The following is a 27,860-nucleotide window of genomic DNA, read 5'->3' on the forward strand; positions in this document are numbered from 1 at the left end:
ATAGCACGGGAATTGATATATATTAGTGTGGAAGCACAGAACTGTAGAATGGTATTGATGTAGGTTAAAAGGTAAAGAGACAGTTGCATTGCCAAGCCAGACCTAAAACACATGCAAGTTTCTGACTGTTCTCCATCCATCTGTGCTGCTGCCAGAGAAAAAAGCTATAAATTATCTAGTTATCTAAAACACAATGGCATTACAATGTAATGTGTGTGACCCTGAAACTTCAAGCTCAGGAAGCTTAATAAATAAACAAAATGAAAACTGCTGTGTGGAGAGAAAACATTTTTTGTGGAAGCACACTGCTTCTGCCCAATCAAAACAAACTGATAAAAAAGACCCTTCTCCTGGTGATTCTCACAAAATTGTCTGGTGGCAGCTGTGCTGTCAAGCCGGACCATAAAAACAAACAATCTTTATCAGAGAAGTGCAAGCAGCAACAGCTGAAAGCATAAAAAACAATGTGCTGGCACACCTTTTACAGAACCCATCCTCATCCTGAAAGTTAGTGAAAAATTACGGACAAAAGGCACCCGTAACAGACCACTCATGTCTTCACAGACAAGGTACACAAAGGGCAGTCCGTGGAAAATACGGGCAGCTGGGCACCCCATGAATCGTTACTCACCTTGCTATGAGCCACCACTTTGAGTGCGAAGGTTGCAAGATACAGAGAGTTCATAACAAAACTTAGCTGATTACGGGATTCTTCTAAAAAGTCTTCCAGACCGTCATACCAGAGTCTCTTGACGTCACACCAGACCATCCCTGAGGAATAAGACACAGGAGATCACTTACTTCATTTTCAATTGCCGGTTCTGCTGCATTTAATGGCATCGAACTAAATCAAAACTGAGATCCACATATATGAAAAGGAACAATTTCTTCAAAAATATAAACGTAGAGCAAACTGAACTCCCTACGTGTTTTTACCCGAAATTCCACACTTGAACCCTGCTCTTAATTCTCCTGGCTCTGACATTTTGGCAAGTTTGACACAATTCTACTTGCAGTCAAGCAACAGCACTAATAATATGCTTGGTTACAATGCTAAATACAACACTTCTCCCGCTTGTAAGCGCTTCATATAAAAGATACTATTATTATTCAACGTAAGCACTCAAAGCATCGACCTCGGAAGGATGGAAGGATGATGCTGTCTCCCACGGGTTCGTGCTCGCGACATCAGAAACAACTTCATCTCGGTAAGCTGTCCTCCCAGGGTAGGACAGAACATTATTTCAATCGGATCCCTGCATCCCAGCAACAGCTCCGCCACCAGCAAATTCAAGAATTCCAAGCGTCTCCATTCGAAAGCTGAAAATCTAGCACACCATTACTTCTTCTTTACTCCTCTCAATGACAAATCTACAAACTCAATTCATTTTATTGGGGACTGAAAATTCTCTTCAACCCAGTACCCACAGAGGCGTGGTAGGCTTTCAGCTTTTGAAGGGGATAGTATTTTCTGATCTATCTGATGGAGATTGTGTATACAAATCCACAAGATTTCCATCACATTGCAGTGGCTTCCTGGGGGTCCGGGACACTTGTTTGCTTAAAGCTGACTTAGATTATGGGTGGTGTACTATTAACTTGGTTCTATCTATTTAAAGGACATTTTATTTCAAAATCGGCAATACAGCAATATAGCAAGCTTAACATAAGGTCTTTCTGAATTTGGGTAGAAATGGGTTTGTCAGTGACAGACACACATTACCAGATTCGGTGCTTGCCTGTGCTAGCCCCACTTTAGTAGCCTCGGTGCACCTTATGTCACCTAGTCCTAGTCATTAATTGCCAGCATCTGTATGCCACATTACCAATTTACCTGAACCACTTCCTCCACTCTAGTATTCCTACAGATCCCTCCAAATACTCCCCAAACTCCTTCATTAGGTCGAGCGCGCCCAAGTATTGTGGGTCTTTAATCACACCCATCCCATGCCCATCACTTTCATTTGTTGCTGGGCAAGCCTTTCAAGAATCACTTGATGTCATTGGTAAATGCTTTAACGTTTGTCCCCCCAGAGGCTGTTTTTGTCACGTCTTGCAGACTTCCCCTTTTACATGGATTATTGCACGATTGCCGATATACTTCAGAGTGGGCGAGCTATTTTTTAGGGTCGAGTCTGCGCTAGCATGCGCTTGCGCATGTGTATCACTTGCGAGACGCTGTAGTAGTTAGAAAAGGGCTCCGAGCCCTGTCCATATCACGTCAGTGTCTTTCATTGGTTCCTGGGCCTTTTAAAATCAGCTTGCTTTCATTAGTGGAAGGCATGCATACGTCATGCCTTTTCCGGTGGTTAGCCCTCCTCGAGCGCAGCCACCAAGTACTGAAAACATACGAGGCTTGCTGTTTTCCATCCGGTTTGTGGACTACTTTTTCTCTTTTTTCGCAGCGCGATGTCGCTTGGCAGAAGTCGAGCGCTTTGCATGACATCGACCCTGTTATATAGTTAATTGCACTTTTGCTGGTTACATAGATATTTGCACTTTTGCCGATAGGTTTCACTACAAGTGAACTGTAGCAGCGCCATCGCGCTTTTTTTGACAATTCAATAAGGCAAGAAAAGTCCAGTTGGGAGTTTACAACTGCTAATAGCTCTAACTCGGAGAAATGCGAGACCCGTTGCATTGCAAATGCTTGTTTTCTTTTGTCTCTACCCCTTCTTGCAGCATGACGGCCATTGCGGTCACAGCGCGAACAGGCACAACATCCTGAACTCGGAAGTATTGGCGCACTGGTCACATTCTTCACAGTTACCTAATAGGAGTCATTTCTTGTGGCTCTCCCCTCAAAACACTTGAAATTGGTAAATGCTTTAAGTAAAACAGAAATCCTCAAAGCAAAAGCATCTCTCCTGGCACAGAGGGACAGCAGATACTAAAATATACACTGCACGCGGGAAACTCGCCCCATAATGCTTTGCAAGGCATTACATTTTACAAAACATTTTTGCTCATTACTCAGCCTGTGGTGGTACTAGGATAATGAGACCATCACCAAAACATTCAGCGTGATGCGCTCTTTCTGTCTAGGCCATCTCTGGGTCCCCACACTAGGATATTGGGGACACCAACATAATAACCTGTCCCACCATTCAGTATCTTTTTAAGCGTTCTCATGGCTGGAACGTTTGTTTTATAGCTGGGAATAGCTTGTGTTTTCAAGGACTTATATGTAACCTCACTGCTATAGGTTTGCTACTCCTAAAAACATGTAACACATTATGCTCTCTAGGGGCTAAATGCATAGTTCCATTGCATTGTTAAATGCTGTTTTCTTTTTGTGTGGTTGTGCTTTCTAGGGGGTAACTATATAGTCACATACTGTGTTTTTTACAAATGCTATTTTCATTGTGGTGTCCTCTATGGGTTGTTCTAAGCATTACAGTCATATCAACATACTAAAATATCTGTGGCATGGAAGCATTACATTTACAAAAATTTTTGCTCAGAACTCAGCCTGTGATGGTCCTAGGACAATAGGACCATCTTCAAATAATTAACCATGATGTGCTCTTTCTGTCTCCATCATCTCCGGGTCCCCACACTATGTTAGTGGGGACTCCAAAATAATAACCCCTACCACCATTCATTATCTTTTTAAGCTCTCTCATGGCTGGAACTTTTGCTTTACAGTTGAGAGTAGTTATGTTTTATGTGCTTTGTTTGCAATATCATTGCAATAGGCCTAATACCTGCGAAAATGTATAATCTACTATGCCTTCTACGGGCTAAATATATGGCTACACTGCATTAGTTTCTCCCATTCTTTGTTCATGTGGTTATGCTCTCTAAGGGCTGACTGTATGGTTACATGACCATGTTTCTTCCAAATGCTAATTTTTGTGTGGTGTTCTCTAGGGGCTGTTCTAAGCATTGCAGTCAAAATACTATAACATTCACAGTATGAAAACCCGGGACATAATGCTTTGCAGACCATTACTTTTACAAAACATTTTTGCTTATAACTCAGCCTGTGGTGGTCCTAGGACAATCGGACCACCTTCAAAATGTTCTTTCTGTCTACATCATTTCTGGGTCTCCACACTAGGTCAGTGCCTTTTAAGCTATCTCATGGCTAGGACTTTTTTTGTTTTACAGCTGGGAGAGGTTTTGTTTTAAAGGCCTTGTTAGTAATATTATTGCAGTAGGCCTGCTAGTCCTAAAAACGCTCTCTAATGGGCAAGTATATGGTTACACTGCTTTACCTTCTCCTTTTTTTAAATGAGATTAAGCCCTCCGGGGGCTAACAATTTGGTTACATGACCATGGGGGTCATTCCAACTTTGGAGGAAGTGGTAATCCGTCCCAAAAGTGACTGTAAAGTGACGGATATACCACCAGCCGTATTACGAGTCCATTATATCCTATGGAACTCGTAATACTGCTGGTGGTAAATCCGTCACTTTTGGGACGGATTACCACCTCCTCCAAAGTCTGAATAACCCCCCATGTTTCTTACAAATTATATTTTTGTATGGTGACCTCTAAGAACTGTTTTGAGCATTACAGTCTAATGTCAAAAGTTTATTTCTGAAAAAGTTTTATATAATAATTGTATATGTTTTAATAATCTCTCATTATTACAGTTATGACCATGATTTAGGCCAACTTAACATCCTTATTACACTATGACCTTTTGAACACTCTTGATATGTTTGGGTGACCCTTCAAGTTTATTTGTCCTCTGTGGCTGTCTTGTGTCTTTTTTGAGGAAATTGTGTTAGCCAGCCAGCAACTCTGATGGTGGGGTGCTGAAAGTGGTATTCTATTGGAATTAGCATGGTAGATTTAAATTTGGATTCTAAATGGCAACGTTTTCATTTTTGCTGCAGATAGAGGAAGAAGGTAAATGGAAGTGCATTAGTTATATGCAGGGCCACTGGAATTATATGTCAGGAAAAGACAAAATTATGAGGCAGGGATGACCAATTTATGTGGAAAAAAAAGTCCAGTTATGAATTTAAAGTGCCAATTGCTCTAAGTCAAGCAAATGAGAGACCTATTGCATTGCAAATGCTTGGTTGTTTTTTTACCAGCCACCGTGCACACAGTTTTCAGTCACACCTTGCTTCCTTCCCTATTCCTCTTCCTCACATTCTACAAATGGCTCCCCGTGGGGGGGCTAAGCTGAGCCTTTTCTGCCCCAGCCCTGACATGTTGCATACCTAGAGGTCATGACCCCGAAAGAGTAGACCTAAAACATCCCAAACATCAGTTGAAAAGTGTGAAGTTATGGGTGGCTGAAAGGAGCAGCTAGGGTTGCCAGGCTAATGGGCATTGTGTGCAGTGCACACACAACTCTGGTGCAGATACCTACCAGAAAGCACTAGTTTACCTTCCTACAGACTGAGGCAATAGTTTCTCCATCTTATGGGATGAAGATATCCGTTGCAAACTTTTCTGAATCTCCTTTTCAGTGTTTGCATTATTTATCCTGCATATTCTCTCATGTTACTGTGAACATGAATAATGTAATTTCTTACTACAGTTTTGCATTCTCAAATTGTATAATTTCTTTCTACAGTTCTGCATTCTCAAATTGTGTGCTACATCAAAAGTTCTCCACTATATTCCTAAAACCACGCACGGAAACTGAGCTTGACATAAAATGTCCACTTGTTGCCCTCCTTTTGCTTTTGAATAACCCTGTCTTTACTTTCCATCCTGTTTTCTTGTCTTATTGTGTTTCTGAAAATTGCCCACACCTCATTTCAAAGATCAAGAGCCCTCCTTCTTTGAAAGTCATACCACTGCATCCTAATAAAACCTAACCTCCTCTATCACATCTATTAATCCCACAAACCATCTGCTTCAACACACATACCCCTGACTAATGATCACTCCAAACTGCTATTAATTTAATCCAACACTAATAAATTCAGTAAATGCATGGGATGGTTTCCTTGAGAGCAGAAGATCAGTCCTGATAACCAATGAACAGAGAGATAGGAAGTGTGAGAGAGAGAGAGAAAGGGATTGTTTGCATTCTTAAAATAGCGAAACCTAATGCTTGTTTTCGCATGGAAAACAGGAATGCACTGATTTTCCAGGAAGCGGCTCCTCCCGTCCATTGGCTATGTGGTTTGCTCTTTGGCCATCCGTGCTGTAAACTCGAGGCAGAAGGAAAGTTGTGTGTTGTTTCCTGTTTTCTATATACATTTTGAATTCTACTTTTTAAGTTTTGCATTCACTCTGACAATTTGCATTTCTTGTGCTTTTTAGAGCAATCTCAAAATTTCAAAAGCTGGAGTCTCCGTAGGGTTAAGAGTCAGTGAAAATATATGGGAGCGTTTAGAACAGTCGTCCCAAATCAGGTCTTGGTATGGGGCCTAAATAATATGGCAATGGTGAGATTTAGGATTGGTGCAGTACAGTGGCCTCCCGGGGTCAGTGCTGTAAATCGGCATTTTCCTCTTGGACGACTGTAAAGTTGGAGATCAGCAGATCTGTGCTGCTCCTTCCAGTGAGGAGTAAAACCCCCAGAAAAATGAAATCTTCTCTGTTACAAAGTTGTGGATGGTATGGGCAGTACATTTTAGCTGATTGGATGTTATTCTGGAGGAGTTAGAGTGCTTTTGTTCTCATTCTACAAGCATTAGAACTCTGAATATTTGGGTGCAGATGTGAATGGAAGGGTAGGTATGTTTTTTGAACTAAGGTAAGGTTTTTTCCTGTTTGCATGGAATGGAAATTACTAGATGAGGATAAAGCTGCTCACTTGAAAACAGCTTGAGGTGAAAGATGTCTGGGCAGGTGGGTAGCTCATGTATCTGGGGATGAGGCCTAAGTTGGTTGTTGAGGGGTGGGGTAGTTTTCTAATTGGCCCTAATATGGGTCCCTGAGTGGCTGTTCCCTAAGATGTAGGGTGAATTGGTTTCTGGTTCTCGTTTTAAAAAAATAATATTCTGTTATTATTTGTTTCAGGGAAACCCAAGAAAGCAGCAGAGACCTTTTTCTTTGTCTTGATAATGGATAGTTTGTGCTCTTATAGGCGTGTGGTCCTAATACTGAAAAGTTCGTGTAGGGGTAAGAATAGACCAAACAGGGTTTGTGAAGGGAGTGTTTTTTTTTATCTTTTACCGATCTTTATGTATGGAATATACAACCAGATTCGCCTTTTTAAGGTCTCAATGTCTTGTATGAAGACAGACTTCAGTCCCCATAATATATTTTACAGGAAACTAGCATCAACCAGAAATCAAGTTTGTGATTGTCAATTATGTTTTACACTCCACAACTTTTAGCCAAATATATTTCAAAAGATAGCAACAAACAGCATATTCTAGGCTAAACACGCCCTGTTAGATTTTCTTTTTTTGACATCTATTTTTGTGTGTATGTAACTGACACGGAATACTCCCTTTTACTTTATGCGCATGCTATTTAACATTTACCAGACATCTAAAGCCCAATGACAGAAAGTAAAACCAAGGAGGAAGGCAGAGGATAGACTTTGCTTCTGCTTTCATCTCGGATTAATGCATCATTAGCAAATCTGTAGCATTATTTGTAAAAATTCCAAAAAGAAGCTTCCCCAGATCAAAGAGGCCCGCATAGCCGTCTTGAGAAAATGGGAAATGCGCTGGGATTGTTCAGGGTAACAGTTTTGTTTAGTCTGCGTCGCAACTCAAACAAATGTCGGCTTCCGACTTTTTTACCAAGTGCTTTCAATGTTCAATAAAACGGTGCTTGTTTTATGACAAAAGTGAATTCCACTCAATTACGAGAGGGGGAGAGAGTCCGGCTTGGAATGATCAAAAACACTTAAGCTGGGTCTTCAAACTGACGCAGGAGATTCCCAGACCATCTGTTGAGTGAAATGATGCAAGAGGTGGTGTGATGAAGAGGTCAGAGGAAGGAACAGGGAATATGGTGAGGAGCTCCAGGGGAGCATGAGGCATTAAGCTGACAAAGTTTCAGATTGTTTATGTGTGACATTTCATACTTAAAGTGTATTTATGAGTGACATGCAACAACCGAATGTGTGACACTTAGTGTGACATTTTCACGCGAGCAAAATCAAGGAATGAAATCCAGGGAAAAAGATAAATATCAGGAATTTCACCCACTTGATCAAAGGGGAAATTCTAAGAAAAGCACTTGAAATGGAAGGGCTCTAACGTAGTGCACGTGTAAGCTCATTGTACTGTAAAACAATTGTTGTAACCATGTTATTAAACAATAACACATCTTTCAGAAGCAGTACTTTAACACACTGCAGATATACAAACACACATGCTTAAATACAAAAAAAATACTTACTGGCTACAACAGATTGTCATTTGCATTATAAAATAAGCAATGTACTATTAAAGTCCATATGTTAATACAGCAAAGACCGAGTACCACACCTTCCCAACTGGACAAAACTATCAATGTCAAACAGCACAGAGACAGACATCAGTGACTCAGTCTCTAAAGGCCGGGATTATACAGATGCACCCCATGAGCTCCTTCTCCATTCATTCCCTTACTTTCATTCTCCAACAGTGCCTCATCTTTTTATAGTCCCTGTCTCATGATCTTTCCATTTGTTTTTATAGCGCTGCTCATACCAGTGCAGGGTATCGAAACACTTTACATCCCAGATACATTATACAGAGACAGTGGATCATACATGTGTAAATCATTCTAGGAAATGTTAAATAAACCAATGGGGATTACAAGTTGTAGGAATCACGTCATCCATACTAGTATGCAGCATAATATAAGAATGTTTGGTCTGGAAAAGTACAAATTTAGGATTTAAAATGTACCATAGTAGATGGGGTTGGCTTACTAAAAATAATCAATTTCTACCCAAACTAACACTTTTGAGCAAAACCTGGTTAATGAAAGACTGCAGAGAGAAACATAACGTTATAACCTATACTATGCATTCTACATGCAGCTGAGGACTTTGATGTTTGTAGGTCATTGTGTGGATTAGAATTGTAATTTATGAATTGCAAGTAACAAAAGGATATTTGTGACAAAAGCAGTAACCCACTGAGCTATCCATATGAAATACAGTTCTATGATGTGCAGAATACACATTCTTTGTAACAGGAATGTTAGCCCTCTGTGCTACTGGTTAATCAAAACTTGCACTAGACAAAACTCCAATCTCTCTCCAGTAGGAACAATAATCGCCACGTTATGTTTGATTTACCAAAGGTCTCACTGACAGTGCTGAGTAAATAATGCCTGCTGTCTTGGGCAGGTCCATGTAGCAGCAGTCTGTGGAGTCACTCACTGCAGACAGCTGCTCTGACAGTGTTGTGATGTGCTGGAGACAGGAGTCAGTTGCCGGTCCAGAGAGGGCAGGCTGGCATAGTGACAGAGATGATGCTGGCCCTCTGCTCTGCATCTAATTTGCAACTGTAGGTTGAAGCCATGGTGTGAGACTTGCCCTGTGCCTTTAGATGCTTGGTGCCCGATCTCACCATGACTGGAACGCCCCCTGGCGACACCCCAGGAGTTGGGGATAGCAATAAGTGTCAAGGTCGTCACAGATGTGCTTTAACTTAATTCCACCGGCGGAGGCAGCAACAATTCCTGAGGGGCCGAGCCGGCTGCGCAGCAATTTGAAATTAAACATCCTGCTGCTGCAGCCTGCACTTAGCGGGCCTCACAGTTACTCACTGTGTCCATCTACAGGTGAGGCAGTTTCTGAACTTCCGTTAGGACTGGTAGCCAGTAGGGTCCGTTACAAGAGTGCACTTTCATCTGCCGGCACCAGCCACAACAGAGACCTCACCGGCTGGGGAAACCACCATATCCAGGGGCTGGGGCAGCAGCACTCGGTGGGTTCAGAAATGACAGCCCATGGTTTAAGGTGGTGGCAATGCCAACTCAGACCAACTTGGGTCGTGTGCAGGGCCACTTGTTGGGTCAGGGTCAGCAGAGACGTTTCAATGCATGGGCAAAGTATGCTCTGGCCTAGGGCTCCACCCTTTCAAGGAGCCCCTGACAGGACCAGCTCTGTTCTGCCGAGAGTCTTTCCCTGATGCTGTGCAATAATTCTTAAAGGAATTGTTTTAAATACCAATTTACTTTCATTTATTTTTAATGTGGGTGATGTGTGAGAGTCTATTACAGATAGTGTGCAGAGAAATGTGTTTATGTTTCATGCAACATCCACAAAAAAGTTTCTTTTAAATCAAAACAGGACCTCACATAAAAGAAATGGGAGGTTGTCACAAATTATTTGCAGTAATATTACTGTGCTGCTGCTGTGTTACAATATTGAAAAACACACATCACTATCCCTAAACACATTTAGACAAGTGTGCCTCATTAGCAGCTAAAGCGGGGGCAAGATTCTTTAAGGGCCTCCTCTGTCTGCATTTCACAGAAAAAATACTCATAATTAATGCTATAAAGGAACACACCACTAATAGAAGAGCAACCAGGAGCAAGGAAGAATGAAGGATGGGTAAATATGCAAGGGAAAAGGAGAAGGAATACTGAATTAAAGAACGCAAAGAAAGATGGATGGGTGAGTGTGTGAAAGAATTAGCACATGGATAGCTGGATGGATAAGTGAAAAGATGGCAGAGTAAAGGGATAAATGGACAGATGAAGGGACGGCACCTTAAAGGGATGGATAGGTGGATGGGTAGGTGAAAGGATGGCAGAGTAAGTGATGGATGGTTGAGTGGGTGAAAAGCTGAGCGCATGGATGGTAGAGTGAAAAATGAGTCATTGGATGGCAGAGTGGATTGATAGATGGGTGGATGGAAGAGTGGATGTATGGATGAATAGATGAGTGGCTGAGTGGATAATTGGATGGTAGGATGGATTGATGGATAGACGGAAGGATGGCAGAATGGATGGCAGAAAGGATGGATGGATGGCAGAGTGGAAGGATGGCACAGCAGATGGATAGATGGCAGAGTAGGTGAACGGATGAGATGGGGAACGATTGATTGACAAAGAAAGAATGAATGGGTGACAGATTGTAAAGGTAAAATAGTGGATATCAGCGGGTGGATTGAAGTGAGACAGGGATGAATAGGGGATGCTTGGACCGGAGAGACAAGAGAGCACTTCTAGGGAGGGTTGAGATCACTTGCTGTGCTTGCTTGGTGCCATCAGAGCTTTAGTTCAAAGTGGAGGTATTTTAATTTTCTGGCTGCCCTGTTGTTGTGCACTGTCAGTGACCTGGCCAAAGAGGGCAAGAAAGAGCTGAAATTGGACCATAAGTTTAAAGTTGTTCCGTACAGGGGTTCCACATACATTTGGCCCAGGTCCCCCAAACTCCTTAGGATGTCCCTGAGGGGCAGCAGCTGTAAGAAAATATGATGAATCTAGGCTGAAACTGCCACCTGGACAATCAACTATGGTGTGCGCTTTGTGTTTGAAAAGAACAGAAAGCCCCTCCGAATCCACATGCGCTGGGCCCGCGTGTGCTGAGCAGATTCTGTCTCCGCCTCCAGGTGAGATACATGGGATCCACGTGTCCCAGAGGCTGAGGTCGGTCCTGACCACAGCAGATTTGTTTTTTTCAGCATTGTACCAGACGTTGCAAAAGACACAGATGAATAAGTCACCATAGCAATGATTCAGCATTCCCCTAAGGCTGCGATTGCCGAGCGCAGCTAAATAAATTGCCTGGGGCACACAGCAACACACCATGTGCCCGAAGTGCTTTTCTCGTTTAATTATATGCAACACCTCATTACGTATTCATTTCAGGGAGATGTAAGTGCGTGACAAATGCATTTTAGTGCGGTGATGCGGACACCAGCACTAAAATGCGTTAGTACAATACCTGATGCGTGGTACTTGGCAGGGCTGCATGAGAACAGGTGGCAGCTGGAGAAAGCATTCATAAAACAAGCAGTTAAGACTTAGCTTAGCTGACCTTGGATGTCAAAGAATTGCAAACATAATTGTTCATACAAACTAAAAGATGGCAGGTAAGACAGGCATACCTGCAACATTTGTAAATAAGTTACTTGCACTTGAGTAGTGGGCGTTGCAATCAAGAAAAAGCCATAATGTTGTTTTAATTTTTTTTATTGGGAGTTTGGTAGAGCACAAAGTGTCCCATTTCTGTTTCTTCAAGCATTCGAAGTCTTGAAAGAAAGTCTGCTTTGGTTGTTCAGGGGGTGAGTTAGCACCCTAGAAATGAGGAGAAATCTTGTCTGATGTTCTCCAGTCACGACCCCCATCCTGTGTAGAAATCAGTTATAGGCAAGTTTGAAGAGATACAGTTTAATTGTTTTCTGAAAAGTGCATGGCTTGATTAAGCTTTCAGGTTTGGTTTCAGAGCCATCTATAACCTAGGAAGCGAGACGCCCAAGAACCTGCCTCCAGTTTTCCGTCATTTGAAGCTTGATTGGGTGATGGGAGTGTAGAAGGTCGACTGTAAGCATAGTCTGGTGTCATATTTGGAAAGGGGCACAGAAGTAGGTGAACAACCCTGCGGTCTAAGGCACACACTTTTCTATTTAGACAAGTGGATGGAGTTTTATCTCTTTCTTTTAATATATGAGGTCTTCCCAATTCCTCGACTACCCAAGGTACACAATTATATGCTAAGACAAGCATTGGAAAAGCCAAAAAGGTCTTGCAGATGCAAGAGCTATTGGCTTTGCCAATATGTTTTAGCCATTGTGTACACCAGCTTAGCACCTGTTCAGCATGGCTAAAAGTTAGTGGCATAAGGAAAAGTGGAGTGGGGTGTCGTAAGGTAGAGTATCGTGGAGTATTGTAGAGTAAAGTTTAATAGCAAGGAGTGGAGGGAAGTAGAGTGTCATGTAGTGGCATAGAGTGGAGTGGCATAGTGTTGTGGAGTATTGTAGAAGGAGTAGAGTGTCAGAGAGTGGGCGGGGCAGAGTGGAGTAGAGTGTCATACAGTTGAGTGGTGTAGAGTAAAGCAGAGTGTCAGAGTGGAATAGACTGTCATAGAATGGAGAGACATAGAGTGTTGTGGAGTGATGTAGAGCAGAGTTGAGCGGCGTAAGAAGTGTTGCATAGGTGCAGAAGAATGTTGTAGAGTGGTATAGAGTGCAGTAGATTGTCATACAGTGGAGTGGCATAGATTGGAGTAGTGTAGTAGAGTGGAATGGCATACACTGGTATAGACTGGAGTAGAGGTTCGTAGAGTGAAGTGGCATAGAGTGTCAGAGTGGAGTGGCATAGAGTGACATGGAGTGACGTAGAGTGGAGTACAGTGGAGTTGTGTGCCGTAGAACAGAGTGGGGTAAAGTGGCATTGAGGGAGTTGCGTAGAGTGTTGTATAGTGGAATAGTGTCCTACAGTGGCATAGAGTGGAGTAGAGTGTTGTAGAGACTGGAGTGGCATAGAGTGAGGCACAGTGTCATAGAGTGGAGTAACGTTTAATGGAGTAGAACGTCACAGAGTGGAGTAGGGTGGCCTAGAGTGAAGTGAAATAAAGTACAGTGGTGAAGAATAGCTGGGTGTAGAGTGCAGTGGCATACAGTAAATTGTTTCAGTGTAGGGTGAAGTGGTGCAGGGTAAAGTGGAGTGGTGCAGGGTAGTGTGCAGAGGTGTAAAGTAGAATGGCATAGAGTGTAGTTGTGTAGATCTATAGAGTGCAGTGGTGTGGAGTGCAGTGGTGCAGAGTAGATTAGAATGTCGTAGAGTGCATTAGCATAGAGATAAGCGGTGCAGAGTAGATTGCAGTGGCATAGAGTGAGGTGGTGCAGAGTAGCATAGAGTTCAGTGGTAGAGAGTGCAGTCTTGCAAAGTAGAGTGTCTTAGAGTGCATTGGCGTAGAGTGTTACAGAGTACAGTGCTGTAGGGAACAGTGGCATACAGTACAATGGTGCAGAGTAGAATAGAGTAGCATAGAGTGCAGTGACGTACAGCGCAATGGTGTACAGTGGCTTAGCGTGCAGTGGCACAGCATTCAGTGGCGAAAAGTGCAGTTTTGCAGAGTAGAGTGTCTTGGACTTCAGTGGTGTACAGCGTATTGGCGTATAGTGCACTGGCGTATACGTCAGTGATGTAGAGTAGAGTTTTGTAAAGCAGAGTAACAGAGTGGCATAAAGTGTTGTGGAGTAGTGTAAAGCATAGTGAGTAGCGTAGGAAGTGTTTTGTAGAGTGGAGTAGAGTGTTGTAGAATAGAGTGGTATAAAGCGGAGTAGACTGTCATAGAGTGGAATGGCACAGAGTGAAGTAGTGTAGTAGAGGGAATAGCATAGTGTGGAGTAGAGTGGCATAGAGTGGAGTGGCATAGCATGGCATGGAATGGAGTGGAGTAGCATAGAGTGGAGTAGTGGAGTAGAGTGGAGTAGTGTGTTGTAGAACAGAGGGGAGTAAAGTGGCATGGAGTGGAGTAGAGGGAGTTGCGTAGAGCTTTGTAGAGCAAAGTAGTGTTGTAGAGTGGCACAGAGTAGATTGGCGTGTTGTAGACTGGAGTGGCATAAAGTGGAATAGAGTAGCATACATTGGAGTAGAGTTTAAAGGAGTAGAGAGTCATAGAGTGGAGTATGGTGGCCTAGAGTGAAGAGGCATAAAGTACAGTGATGATGTGTAGATTGGCATAGAGTGCAGTGGCTTAGAGTGCACTGGTTTTGAGTAAAGTGGTGTAGAGTGCATTGGCTTAGACTGCAGTGGTGTAGAGTGGTGCAGAGTAGAGTGGTGCAGAGTAGAGTGGAGTGTCACAGCTAAGATTGCAGTGGCATATAGTGCAATGGCATAGAGTAGAATGATGCAGGGTGGAGTAAAGTGGCATAGAGTGCAGTGGGTCAAGTAGATTGTTTCAGAGTAGACTGAAGTGGTGCAGGGTAAAGTGGAGTGGTGAAGGGTAAAGTGCAGAGGTATAAAGTACAGTGGCACAGAGTCATGTGGCACAGAGTGGCGCAGAGTGCAGTGGCATAGAGTGCATTGGCGCAGAGATGAGTGGTACAGAGTAGAATGCAGTGGTGCAATGTAGTGGAGAGTTCAGTGGCAGAGGGTGCACTCTTTCAGAGTAGTATGTCTTAGAGTGCTCTGTCCTTGAGTGCAGTGGCATAGAGAGTTGCAGAGTAGAGTGCTGTAGAGAGCAGTGGCATACAGAACTGTGGTGCAGAGTAGAATATAATGGTGTAGAATGCAGTGACAGAGCGAAATGAGTGGTGCAGAGTGCAGGGAAGTGAGTGCAATGGTGTAGAGTGGTGTAGAGTGAAGTGGCATAGAGTACATTGATTATAGTGCAGTTGTTTAGAGTGGCATAGAGCATAGTGGCACATAGTAGAGTGGTGTAGAGTGGCACAGCATAGAGTAGAGTGCCATAGAGCGCAGTGGTGTAGAGAAGATTGTTTCAGAGTAGAGTGAAGTGGCGTAGACTGGAGTGCTGCAGGGTAGAGGGGAGTGGTGAAGGGTGGAGTGGAGTGGCATAGAGTAGTGGCGTAGAGTGCACTTGCATAGAGTGGAGTGGTGCTCAGTACACTGGAGTCACCTAGACTGGTGTAGAGTGCACTGGTTCATAGTAAAGTAGAGTGGATTGGCATACAGTAGAGTACAGAGGTGTAGAGTGAAGTGGCGTAGAGTGCAGTTGTGCACACTAAATTAGAGTGGCATAGAGTGGTGCAGTGACATATGGTGCAGCGCACAGCGTGTCGTGGAATAGAGTATAGTGGCACAGAGTAGAGTGTTGGGGAGTTCAGTGGTGAAGAGTGGAGAGTTGCAGAGTAGAGTGTCGTAAAGTGCAGTGGTGTAGATTAGAGCAGCTTAGAGTGCAGTGGTATAGAGTGAAGTGGCACAGAGTACGGTGGTGCAGAGCAAAGTGGCATAGAGAGCAGAGGCATAGAGTACAGTGGTGCGGGGTAAGATAAAGTGGTGTAGAGTTCAGTGACAGAGTGCAGTGGCTTAGAGTGCAATGGCATAGAGTGTTTTAGCATAGAGTGCAGTGGCATACATTGCAGTGGCACAGAGTAGAGTGTTTTGGCCTAGTTCATAGTGGTGTACAGTGGTACAGAATATATTGGTTTTGAATAAAGTGGTGTAGAGTGTGAGTAGGGAGGAGAGGCACGGAGTGGAATAGTGCAGAGTGGAAAACAGTGTTATATAATGCAATGGCAGAGTAGATTGTTTTGTAATGGAGTGAAGTGGCTTAGAGTGCAGTGTCATAGAGTAGAGTGCAGTAGAGTGCAGTATTGTAGAGTGCAGCAGTGCAGAGTAGATTAGAGTGGCCGAGTGGATTGGCTTAGCGTGAATTGGCGTACAGTGGAACGGTGCAGAGGGGAGTGGTGCAGGGTAGAGTGCAGTGCAGCAAAGTAGAGTGATGGAGAGTACAGTGGCACAGAGTGTAGTGGTATAGAGTGCATTGGCATAGAGTGGCTCAGACAAGAGTGGTACAGAGTAGACTGTAGTGGCATAGAGTAAAGTAGCATAGACTTCAGTGGCAGAAAGTGCAGTGTTGCAGAGTACGCTGTCATAGAGTGCACAGGTGTATATTAAAGTGGCATAGCGTGCATTGCCATAGAGTGCAGTGGAGTAGAGTGGCGCAGAGCAGAGTGGCGTAGAGAGCAGTGGCAGAGTAGAGTGGTGCAGAGTAGAAAAGAGTGGCATAGAATATAATGGTGTAGAGTGCAGTGGCATAGAGTGTTGCAGAGTAGAGTATAGTGACAGAGTGCAGTAGTGCAGAGTAGATTGACGTGGAGTGCAGTGGCATAGAGTGCATTATTTTTATGTAAAGTGGTGTAGAGTGCATTGGTATAGAGTGCGGTGGTTAGAGTAGAGTCCAGTGGCATTGAGTAGAATGCTACAGAGTAGTGTGGAGTGGCACAGAGTAGAGTGTTGCACCGTAGACTCCAGTGGCATAGAATGGAGGGGTACAGACTAGATTGTTTCAGAGTAGAGTGAAATGGTGCACAGTAGAGTGAAATGGTGCACAGTAGAGTGAAGTGGTGCAATGTAGAGTGCAGTTGCATAGAGTACATTGGCATAGAGTGGCTCAGAGAAGAGTGGTACAGAGTACACTGCAGTAGCATAGAGAAAAGTAGCATAGAGTTCAGTGGCAGAAAGTACAGTGTTGCAGAGTATGCTGTCATAGAGTGCACAAGTGTATATTAGAGTGGCGTAGCGTGCATTGCCATAGAGTGCAGTGGAGTAGAGTGGTGCAGAGCAGAGTAGCATAGGGAGCAGTAACAGAGTAGAGTGGTGCAGAGTAGAAAAGAGTGGCGTAGAGTATAATGGTGTAGAATGCAGTGGCATAGAGTGTTGCCGAGTATAGTGACGGAGTGCAGTAGTGCAGAGTAGATTGACGTGGATTGCAGTAGCATAGAGTGCATTGTTTTTAAGTAAAGTGGTGTAGAGCGCATTGGCATAGAGTGCGTTGGTTAGAGTAGAGTGCAGTGGCATTGAGTAGAATGCTACAGAGTAGTGTGGAGTGGCACAGAGTAGAGTGTTGCACCGTAGACTGCAGTGGCATAGAATGGAGGGGCACAAACTAGATTGTTTCAGAGTAGAGTGAAGTGGCGTAGAGTGAAATGGTGCACAGTAGAGTGAAGTGGTTGAACGTAGAGTGCAGTGGTGCAGAGTAGATTAGGAGGCATAGAGTGGATGGTATAGAGCGCACTGGCGTAAAGCAGAGTGGTACAGAGTAGAGTACATTAGCATAGATTGCAGTGTTGCAGACTGGAGTGGCATAGAGTGGAGTGGCATAGTGTGGAATGGTGTAGAGCGCAGTAGCAAAGAATGCATTGGTGCATAGTAGAAGAGAGTGGGGTAGAGTGCATTGGAATAGAGTGTTGCAGAGAAGAGAGGCATAGATTGAAGTGGCAGAGAGGAGAATGGTGCAGACTTGAGTGCAGTGACGTAGACTGGATTGGCATAGCGTGGAGTAGCGTAGTGTGAGTGGTGCAGAGCAAAGTGCAGTGGAATGGAGTGGTGCACAGTAGATTGGAGTGGGGTAAAGTGGAGTATGCATGGTGTGATAGCATACTACCTCTACAGACAATACATCTTCAATTGAAATGACCATTACATTTGCACAGACCTACCATTTTACTGATAATAGTATACAGCGCACTAACTATAATGTGTGGAAATGTCACCACCTAGTGTATTAATTTGTTTTGCTGGCACTAAAATATTTGTTTCCACCACCCTTCAGAATTGTCCCAGTAGCTATGATGATTGTCATATAAATCCTCTCTCTTTAAAGTCAGAGAAAGAAAACACCAAGCTCCCTCAGAAGAGGAAGCCTGACATTTAACCTCTGTCTCTGAATGCTCAGCAAATGTGGCAAGATAAGAAAAGATTTAAAGGCCTGTTTATGGGAAGGGAGCACTTGAAAGGATACTGTAAATAGGGTTTGAGCAAAGGAAGGGACGGGATCAACTCAAGCTGGACAGCCTAAAACAAATAAAGCCAGCAAATAGGAAGCAAGAAAATGTGAGTTACAAAGCAAAAAGTCAATGGTAAGCAACAGGAGGAATGCATTCCCAGAGAATGTCCCCAAGATGTTGTTAGCTTTTACCTAAAAATTGGCATGTGTCAGATTGAAATTGAGTGCAATATTTTTTTTAACCATGCATTTAAACCCAATAGTGCTTCTTCTACTCACACTTCTTCTTATCTCATTGCTTTATACTTTTGAATGTCTGTCTGAAGTACAGGAAGGGAAAGGTGTCCCAAATACCACCCACTAAGTTGTCTTTCATTCTGGCCTACAGTGGATGATTACATGTGGGAAAGGTAGGTATGTTAGATATAGAAGGTTTGTAAGGGATAACTGGCTGAGTAAAAATATCATATACATATGCATGCTTGAAGTGTGTGTGTGTGTGTGTGTGTGTGCGCACGTGCACACATGTGTGCGTGGATGTGTGTGTGGCCAGCAACATTCATAAGTACTACCCAACTATAATTAGCCTCAGCTTCAGAGACTGCATCTAATGCAAACAGCTTTGAAAAGCCACTTATAGTGTTATCAAGATGGCCCTGGAGTCATTTATGACTCAAAGTTGCCTGAGGCAGCTGAAAACCTCCTCCAAAAGAAGATAAATCAGGAAAATTAACATTCAAGTATAGGAAACTAGGCTTCCTTGAAGATTACCCCCACTTATTGCCCCCTTTTAGAACTACTAGATGCTGGTTTTCGACTCTGACAGTGCACTGAGGCCAGCTAATCAGACCTCAGTGCCTGTGCTCTTTCCTTAAAACAAAGTATGTCTAATTGTTTCACAACTGGCACAGGCCCTTAGCACCCCTGTAAGCCATTAGCAATGGTAACTGGACATGGGTACTAAAGAGGATCTGTAAGGGCTACAGCATATCTTATGCCACCCGAATGGATCCATACACAAATTGCACACAGCCTGCCATCACAGAATGTGTGTCAGGGTGCAAGCCCTGAGTGAAAACATACCATGGCACACGTTGTGTGCCATGCCAAAGTCACTGCACGCATTATATGTAAGTCCACCCTACAGCAGGCCTTGGGAGACCTAAGGCAGGGTTCATAATAATACATGTGAGGGCATGTTTGCATGAGCAGATATGCCCCTGTGATGTTGAGGTCTATTACTAGAAATTGCGAGTGACCAGATAGCCATCTTAGAACATGTGCTTGACACTGGTCATAATGAGTGACCCAGCTACATGATGGCTGCACAGAAAATAATGGTGTTTAGTATCAAAGACCTCATCTTAATAAATCCGTACTGATGCCCATTGGATTTATTATGCCCCCTGAAACCTACTAGTCCTCTACTGTACTGGCTGACTGGTATCAACCAGCCTGCCACCTCAGATGAGTGTCTGACCCCAGGAGGTGAGAGCCCTGCTCTCCGAGGTCAGAAACAATGTCTGCTATGGCAGGATGTGTTGTTACCTCTACCAATAGGATTGCTAGTAAATCTGCATACCAAGGCCTGGGACTTAAAAGTCCCTGCCACTTTTGGTATGCAACCCTCAGCTTTCTTCAAACCTAGGAGAGGCAACCCCCTGCCCCGGGGCCTATTTGGCACAAGGACAGGCAGGAAAATTAGCTAGTCAGGATGTGTGTCCACCCCCAGGCTAGTACCACCCCTAAGGTGGCCTACCTGAAGGCACATGACTAGGAAAATTCCACCATCTTGGTTTTTGGTGGAATTAGATCCTCTGGGTCATGCTTATGCCCACTTCCCACCGGAAGTGGATCATATAAATGGTGTAGTCACCCTAAAGGTAGAGAGCCCTTTGGCTACTACCTGACACTCCCTGTAACAACACTAAATACAGTATTTAAGTGGCACCCCTAATGCCAGGAACTCAGTTTCAACAGACACAAAGAAGGAGTGGACAAAGAAGAGTGCCAACATGATAACAGAGGAACAGCAACTGACTTGGCACCAACCCTGCCAGCCTGCCAACTGCCCCAACAAACTCATCCTGCCGCTGTGGAGACTCCAAGAAACCTGGATAGCTGCCAGTGCTTCACAAATCGACAGAGAACTCCCTTGGAGTAGAGGAGCTACTCCCCTGGAGCCGCTGGCACCGCAGAAGCAAGGCCTGGTTCACTGTCCTGCCACTTACTGGGCTAAGGATGCCACCCAGCCACCACGGAAGAGGTTGCCATGCTCCCACAGGTGAGATCCATCCTCCCTCCAAGTGTGGGGATGCCAGGACCGACAGGAGCCGCATAGCACCAACACCCGGGGTTCTGGACCCTTTGCAGTCACTAAGGCTTGTTGTGCACAGACCATACACCAACGCTGAGGAAGAACAACCTGCATGTCGAGGGACTTCAGGGACAGTGATACCCACATAAAGAGTGGTCCAGCTGTCCTTTTTGCCCCTTTTCTGCAGAACCAAGACAAAGAGTGAGCCTCCGACCGCCACCAATGGACACCTCTAAGTACCTCTGCACCCGTGCCCCACAACCCGAGTCTGAGGGAAGTGAGGGTGCCAGCGGGGTCCTGAGACCCTCCACAGCTGAGCCCACCCTTGGGTTTGGCAAGACTGGACTCCCAGTCACCACCTTCAGCCATTTCTGCAGACCCCCTCAAACCGCAAGTATCTCCAGCGCCACAACCCAACAATTAAAAGCACCACTGCACTCAAGCCCTATATCGTGCACAGAAGTGGACCAACGGTGTCCCTACGTGCCTGAGAATTTCAAGGACTGAGCCCCCCACAAGTTTATTCGGACTGGCCCCCAAGTCCCAGCTTGCAGCTCTTTGTGACCGGATCGATCTCCATAGACTTAAATGGAGCAAACGTCCCTGAAAACCACCTCTGCACCCAAACGCCCCAATGCCGCCCAGGGTGAATTGTTGGTGCTGCCTTGGACCTTGCCCCATACTCACCTTAAGTCCCGGAGGAGAGTCGCATAAGTTGCTGCCAAGTGCCTGAAAGCAGTATATGTCTTTCCCCTATAAGATATCATCACTGCTCCAGAAATTGCACTGTGTGATTTTTGAAACCTATAAAAATTCATAGCTCAAAATTCAAAACAACTTTATTCGGTCTAATCTGATCATAAAAGTATACATAATAAAAACACAATACGTACAGCACTTTATCAGTAAACCATGTCAGCACTAAAACTCATCAAACAGGGGAGCGTGGCCATGTCGGCAATGGAGTCGGAGACGTAGTCCGGAGCTCCGGTCGCCGTCCCCGATATGAAGGGCAAATATCCTGCTGGGGCACTGTTCCGACCCCACAAAAGAGATCGTGGAACGAGAGGCGATGACCATGCGGTGGCAGAGAAGGGCACCTGGAGGCACTGCAGAGGGCCACACTGCGAAGGACCTCAGGCAGCGGTCCCCGCAGCGCGTACTTAGCCACCTGAAATGAGGAAAGGCGATGACCTACAGAGGGCTCCCCCTCGTATATGGAGCAGATCGGGGGCCTGGGAAGAACCAGTGAGTCTGAGAACGGGTGGACGGAGCGGCCGCCATTTTTATCTCTTCCTCGCATCTCGGAAAGCGAGGAACGGGCCAGAGGGATCCACAGAGGGAGGAAAAAGACAATTAAGCAACAGGAATACCAAACAAAATGGCAGAAATAACTGAATGATCGTCCCCCCCTCCCCTCCTGGAGACAGCTTAATAAGGGCAAGCAGGGGGCTCCACAGCCCGGATAACAAAGACCCTGAGGACTCTGGAACTTTTCCAGGATAGAAGCAAACTCAGAGGCAAGAGGCGACAGAATCCAGCGCACCCAGGAACACAGCAAGGGGGTGAGAGAGCACCCAGGACTCGGAGACACTGGAGAGGAGATGGGACTGTCCTGATAAGGGAGATCACAAAACCCAGAGATGGAATGGCCCACCCGGGAAGGTATGAAATGGGAAGTTCCTGAATTTGTGCACAAACACACCACAGAGAATAATTCAAGCCAGAAGCAGGACAAGACACAGATACCTCTATCACTTATTACTGGGCCCATACACTAAAATAGGGGAGCAGGCAAGGAGGTCCCTTGAAAAATCAAACAGAGGAGTGACACGACAAGTCACAGAAATATCCAAACACTGGAGGGCGGAGGAGAGCTAGATCACTGGAGGGCCACGGATGACCACAAAAGCTTTGACGACTCGAGAGAAATTGTAATGCCCCACAAACAGACTGGCAAACGGACGGCCGGGAATAGTGACGGTCACCGCCACAAGCGCCCACGCACAGCAGTGGAAACAGGACAAACAAGTAATTACACTGCAACGGCTGAAAGACTGCGATAACTGGGAACTCCAGGGTGGACACTTACTCTCTCGACCCCCAGCTGAAGATAGGGAAACAAAAAATGGGTAAGGAGGCGTCCGCCGGGACCCCTCAGAGAGACGATACGAGCAAGAGGACCGGCAGAACAGAATCATTGACGCAACACACCGAAGTGATTCTGGTGGCCATACAGGACTCAAAGACAGCCTTAGAGAATCAAATTGCAACGCTTGCTGGGGAGGTAGGTCTTCTCTGGGACGATCACAATAAGCTGAAAGATGGGGTCAAAGCAACAGAAGAGATGATGCATGAGACGACCCCACAGGTGAAAGTACTCATGCAAAAACTTGCACGCATGGATACTGAAATGAGAATTCTGGCCATTAAAGTGGATTACGCTGAAAGCCGGTCCCGGTGACATAATATACGCCTGGTGGGAGTCCCTGTAAAGGCAGAGGGCCCATCATTAGAACTCCACATAGAAACATGTCTGAGTGACGTGGTGCTGAGGGGTAAGCCCACAAATTTCTTCTCAGTGGAGCGGGCCCACAGGATTCTGGCGGCCCCTCCGCCACCTGGGGCATATCCAAGACCAATAATAGTGCGATTGCTGAACTTCGGAAACAGAGATGTGATCCTCCAAGAGATATGCAAAAGGTGCCCCTGGAAAATCGAGGGAAAAGAGATAAACATTTACCCAGATTACACAAACCAGGTACAGAAACAACATTCAGCATTTGCCGCAGTCAAAAAAGTCCTCCGACACAACGACATAAAATATGCACTGTTGTACCCGGCGAAACTTCTGATCGAACACAAAAAAAACACACTTCCTGGGAACGCCTCTAGAATCCTGGGAATGGATAGAGATGCGGGGCCTCCGCCAGTCCAATGGACACAGACAAAAGGGTGTCAAGACCTGGTTGAAGAGTAAAAAGAAACGTAAAGGGGCAGGAATCCGACAGGAACAAAAAAAAGTGCGCAGAAGAAGGCTGTTAAGGACCTTAGGGGGACAACAGAGATACAACTGAGCGACAGCTGGAGGGAATCAGAGAAGGACACTGGTGGAACCGGAACAGAGCATTCGGGGTCGGGAACAGAATTTGAGACAGAGCCACCACCTCAGGTGACCCCAATGACAGCAGACATGCTGGGCTAACAGATACTTTTGCAACCACTGATCAGCATATCCTAGAGCCACAGCCCAGAGAAAACAACCAAAAGGGGAGTCAGGAGGGGCATCAGGAAGACCTTTGGGACCCCTGTGTCTAGTCCTGCCTTCTCCTCATACACCCATGGGAGACAGGAGGGCAGAACATGAACAATGAAAAATGACAGACAAACTATGACATTGGCAAGAATCCACGCCTCTGAAAGATACACAATGGGGGACGAGGATCTCCAATCAGGGGTTCCGGTAAACACATACAGTGAATTGAGGGGGTGGTTTGTTCTACAATCACAGCACGGTAAGGTAGGGTGGGGGGGTAGTTGGTGGGAAAGGTTTACAGATTACTTCATACAAAGGGGGGAACACAAACTTGAAGTCAGTACAAAGGATATGGGGAAACCACAAGAGAACATTCCCCTTAAAACAAACAATAGACTATCATCGATAACACTACTACCATGGGTACTGAGAAATTGCCCATCCTCACATGGAACATATACGAACTAGGAAACAAACATAAAAGAAGCCTCATACATAAAGCCATATCTAGGTAAACTTAGATATAATATTTATGCAAGAAACACATCTACTGGGACACACACAGTTTATATCCAGATCTAGAGGGTCCATGATACTTATTAGAAAAGGCCTCCCGTTCCATACTACACGCACGTGGGAAGACCCACACGGCTGTTACATAGTGGTACTGGGGACATATAAAAATATGCTTATACTACTAGTTAATGTATAGCTACCCCCGGGTCTGCAAGGAGGGATACTCCAAAAAATTGGTACAATACTCACAACATCTCCACCAGCATCAATCCTGTTGGGAGGTGATTTAAACATGGTGATGAATACAGAGTTGGATACAGCTAGTACATCAAGGGCAGGATGTTCCATTAGGGGGAAACTGGAGGGCTTTACGCAGGCAATGGGTGTATGTAATGCGTGGAGATTTCTCCATGGGCAAGAAAAAGGATACTCATACTATTCAGCCGTCCATGATACGCACTCACGATTGGACTACTTTCTGACCACTGCGGACATGCTGTTGAGAATTAAAATGATAGAATACCAGGCTAGGGGAATTAGCGAGCATGCCCAACAACAGATGAGGTGTCTCTGGGCCCCCGACCACCAGAAAAAGAATAGCGAATGCAAACATGGCGATTACAAAATACGAAGGTGGTCGAGGACTTAGAGCAAGTCACTCAGTACTACTTCACCAACAATAAGGAATCGGTACAAAGCCTGATAGTCCTATGGGAGGCCTATAAAGCCACTATCAGAGGAGAGATAATATCAGGAAAAATAGGAGAAAGACGGCATAGAGAGAAAAGACTGGTAACACTACAAACAGAACTCATAGCTTTGGAACGGAGATACGCAACACACCCAACACAAGACATTAAAAAACAGATGAATCAAACAAGAGAGGAATACAATATAGTAACTCTGGATGAGGCAAGTCAAACAATACCTACTACAAAGCAAACGGCTATATGAGGCTGGAAATAAAGCAGGTAAACTGTTGGCATGGTTGGGAACGAAGGAACAAAGTGATTCCCACATCAGGGAAATTTGGACAGCTGAAGGGAAACTAATTAGGGATCCAAAGGAAATGATGGAAGAATTGGCAGCCCAAATGGAGGATTTTTATAAATCCCGCATAACAGTTCCAGAGACAGAAATAGATAGCTTCCTAAACAATTGCCTCATGACATGTCTATCCCCGCAACAAACTGCAGATCTCGAGGAGGAGATCACTGAGTAAGAAATGTTAGCAGCGGTGGTTCAACTACAGAAAGGGAAATCACCGGGGCCTAATGGACTTCCCGCAGAGTTTTTCCAGAAACTCGGGAAGGGGCAGTTAACACACCTACATGCGGCATTGCATCACGCTGTTGAAATCAGGGAACTTCCACCTGACATGAGAACAGCGACGATCATCCTACTACCCAAACAAAACAAACCCAGAGACCGAGGGGATTCTTACCGCCCGATCTTGTTATTAAACGGCGATGCCAAAATACTGGAGAAGACGCTGGCAATCAGACTGAGCGGGGTGATGGCGACCCTGGTCATCCAGACCAAACGGGGTTTAAACCGGGACGTTCTACAGCCCTAAATCTCCGAAGGCTCCATAATAATCTAGCCCTAATAACACATTCGACTAAAGGAAAAGCAATCCTTTCCTTAGATGCCAATAAACATTTGACTCAGTAGAATGGAAATATATGTTCGGCATTATGGCCAAGATGCAGTTTGGCCCCAGATTTCGAAAATGGGTAGAGCTACTATACAAAAGACCAACAGCAAAAATGAGGATAAATGGATACACATCGCAGGAATTTGACCTTCACAGAGGGATTAGGCAGGGGTGTCCTCTATCAATGATGCTATTTGCGTTGGCAATCGAGGGGCTATCTAACTGGATGAGGACAGATCCATTGATAAGAGGATGGCCAACAAATAGCGATGAGGAGGATCTGATCTTGCTCTATGCGGACGACAACTATTGTATTTGACTCAGACACCATCCTCAATGGGCCATCTGGGAGACATATTCCGAGCTTTTGGTGAGGTGTCAGGATTCGGTATAAACTGGGGTAAATCACTACTGTTTCCGTGGGGACATGGGAGATAGAACAACATACAATGTTACCAGTTAGAGTGGAACTGGAGAAATTTATATACCTAGGAATCTGGATATCAGGCAAACCCCACTTATACTACATCACTAATCTCAGGCCCCTACTGCAGAGATTCGAAATGGAGACTAAGCATTGGCAAGCCCTTCCGATCTCATTGATGGGAAGGGCAGCACTCTTTAAGATGGTAGCATTACCTCGCTTCCTATATATTCTACACCACCCCCCATACCTAATCCCAGAAACATTCTTACACCAGGCTGACTCCCTACTACGCACACTACTATGGTCAGGAGGGCAACCCAGAATTAAACTGCACACTTTACAAAGACCAAAATAAGAGGGGGGCATTGCCGTGCCAAATATCCAGAAATACTATGAGGAGACACAACTCAGCATAATAAACCATTGGGCCTTTGCTCCACAAGGTGACCCGGCGTTTAGAGGAGACAGGGAAATGATGTATAAGCATAGTTACCTACACTGGCTGTATGGGGGCAGACTGAGCCCTGCATTTAGCCCTGCAACAAAAACGGTCATACAAACTTGGACACGACTTACCAAAGAGATGGGATCGGCCACACGTCTGACTCCCAAAACACCTTTGTTGGAAGGAAACAGGCTACCCAAGATAAATTCCTTAAAGGGCTATAAAGGCTGGGATAACATTGGGATAACGTATTTAGCTGACATATGGGACGGAAACAGGGTGGCACCCTTTTCGCATCTTCAAAACGAATACCAAATGTCAGACACACAATGGCTACAATACGCCTGCCTACAGGCGGGCCTGAAACACAGCATTCCCACAGAAGAAGAGACACAGGAAAACGCCCCATTAGAAATGAGATGTTTAGAGGGGAGGATACAAAAGAAATGAATATCACAAATTTATGGTACTTTGTCTACTCTATGCGAACGATGGAAAAGAGACTGTAAAGATTTAGAAGAAGAGGACTGGGCGGAGGCTTTGCTCTTTCTGGCGGAAGTGGCTATTCCAGCAACCCTCAAGTTAATACAAATTAAAATACTACATAGAATATACTATACAAGATCTCTGCTCTTTAAGATAGGGAGGGCAGCAAACAACAAATATCTACGGGAATGCTGGCGGGAGGGAACATTTTATCACACGCTGTGGGCCAGCCCCCGGGCCGTCAAGTTCTGGGAGGAAGTGAGGGAGACCCTGGAGCGTGTGACAGAGACTAGCAAGGAAATGATACCAGAGTCAATGATACTGGGGGTATGGGGCCACGCCGAACACACAAGATATCAAAAACTATTGATCAACTTAGGATGTATGATTGCAAAAAGGGACATAGCTAGGAGATGGGGATCTGGGACAGCACCAAGCCATGATGAATGGAAAGAGGGCATGGATAGATGCCACATACTGGAAAAAGAAATATACAGAGATAGAGGCAATGAAAA

The 27,860-nt window shown here is 44.9% G+C and overlaps 1 protein-coding gene across 1 annotated transcript in view; it reads right to left on the bottom strand.

Moving 5' to 3' along the window:
* The window catches only part of TRPC1 (transient receptor potential cation channel subfamily C member 1), a 230,879-nt gene that overhangs the window by 80,662 nt on the left and 122,357 nt on the right, over positions 1–27,860 (bottom strand). Inside the window, exon 8 of the mRNA XM_069213913.1 lies at positions 632–771. Within this exon, the coding sequence (XP_069070014.1) occupies positions 632–771 (140 nt within the window). The remainder of the gene's footprint in view (positions 1–631; positions 772–27,860) is intronic.

This window comes from Pleurodeles waltl, chromosome 11 (assembly GCF_031143425.1).
Source record: "Pleurodeles waltl isolate 20211129_DDA chromosome 11, aPleWal1.hap1.20221129, whole genome shotgun sequence".
Lineage (NCBI taxonomy): Eukaryota > Metazoa > Chordata > Amphibia > Caudata > Salamandridae > Pleurodeles > Pleurodeles waltl.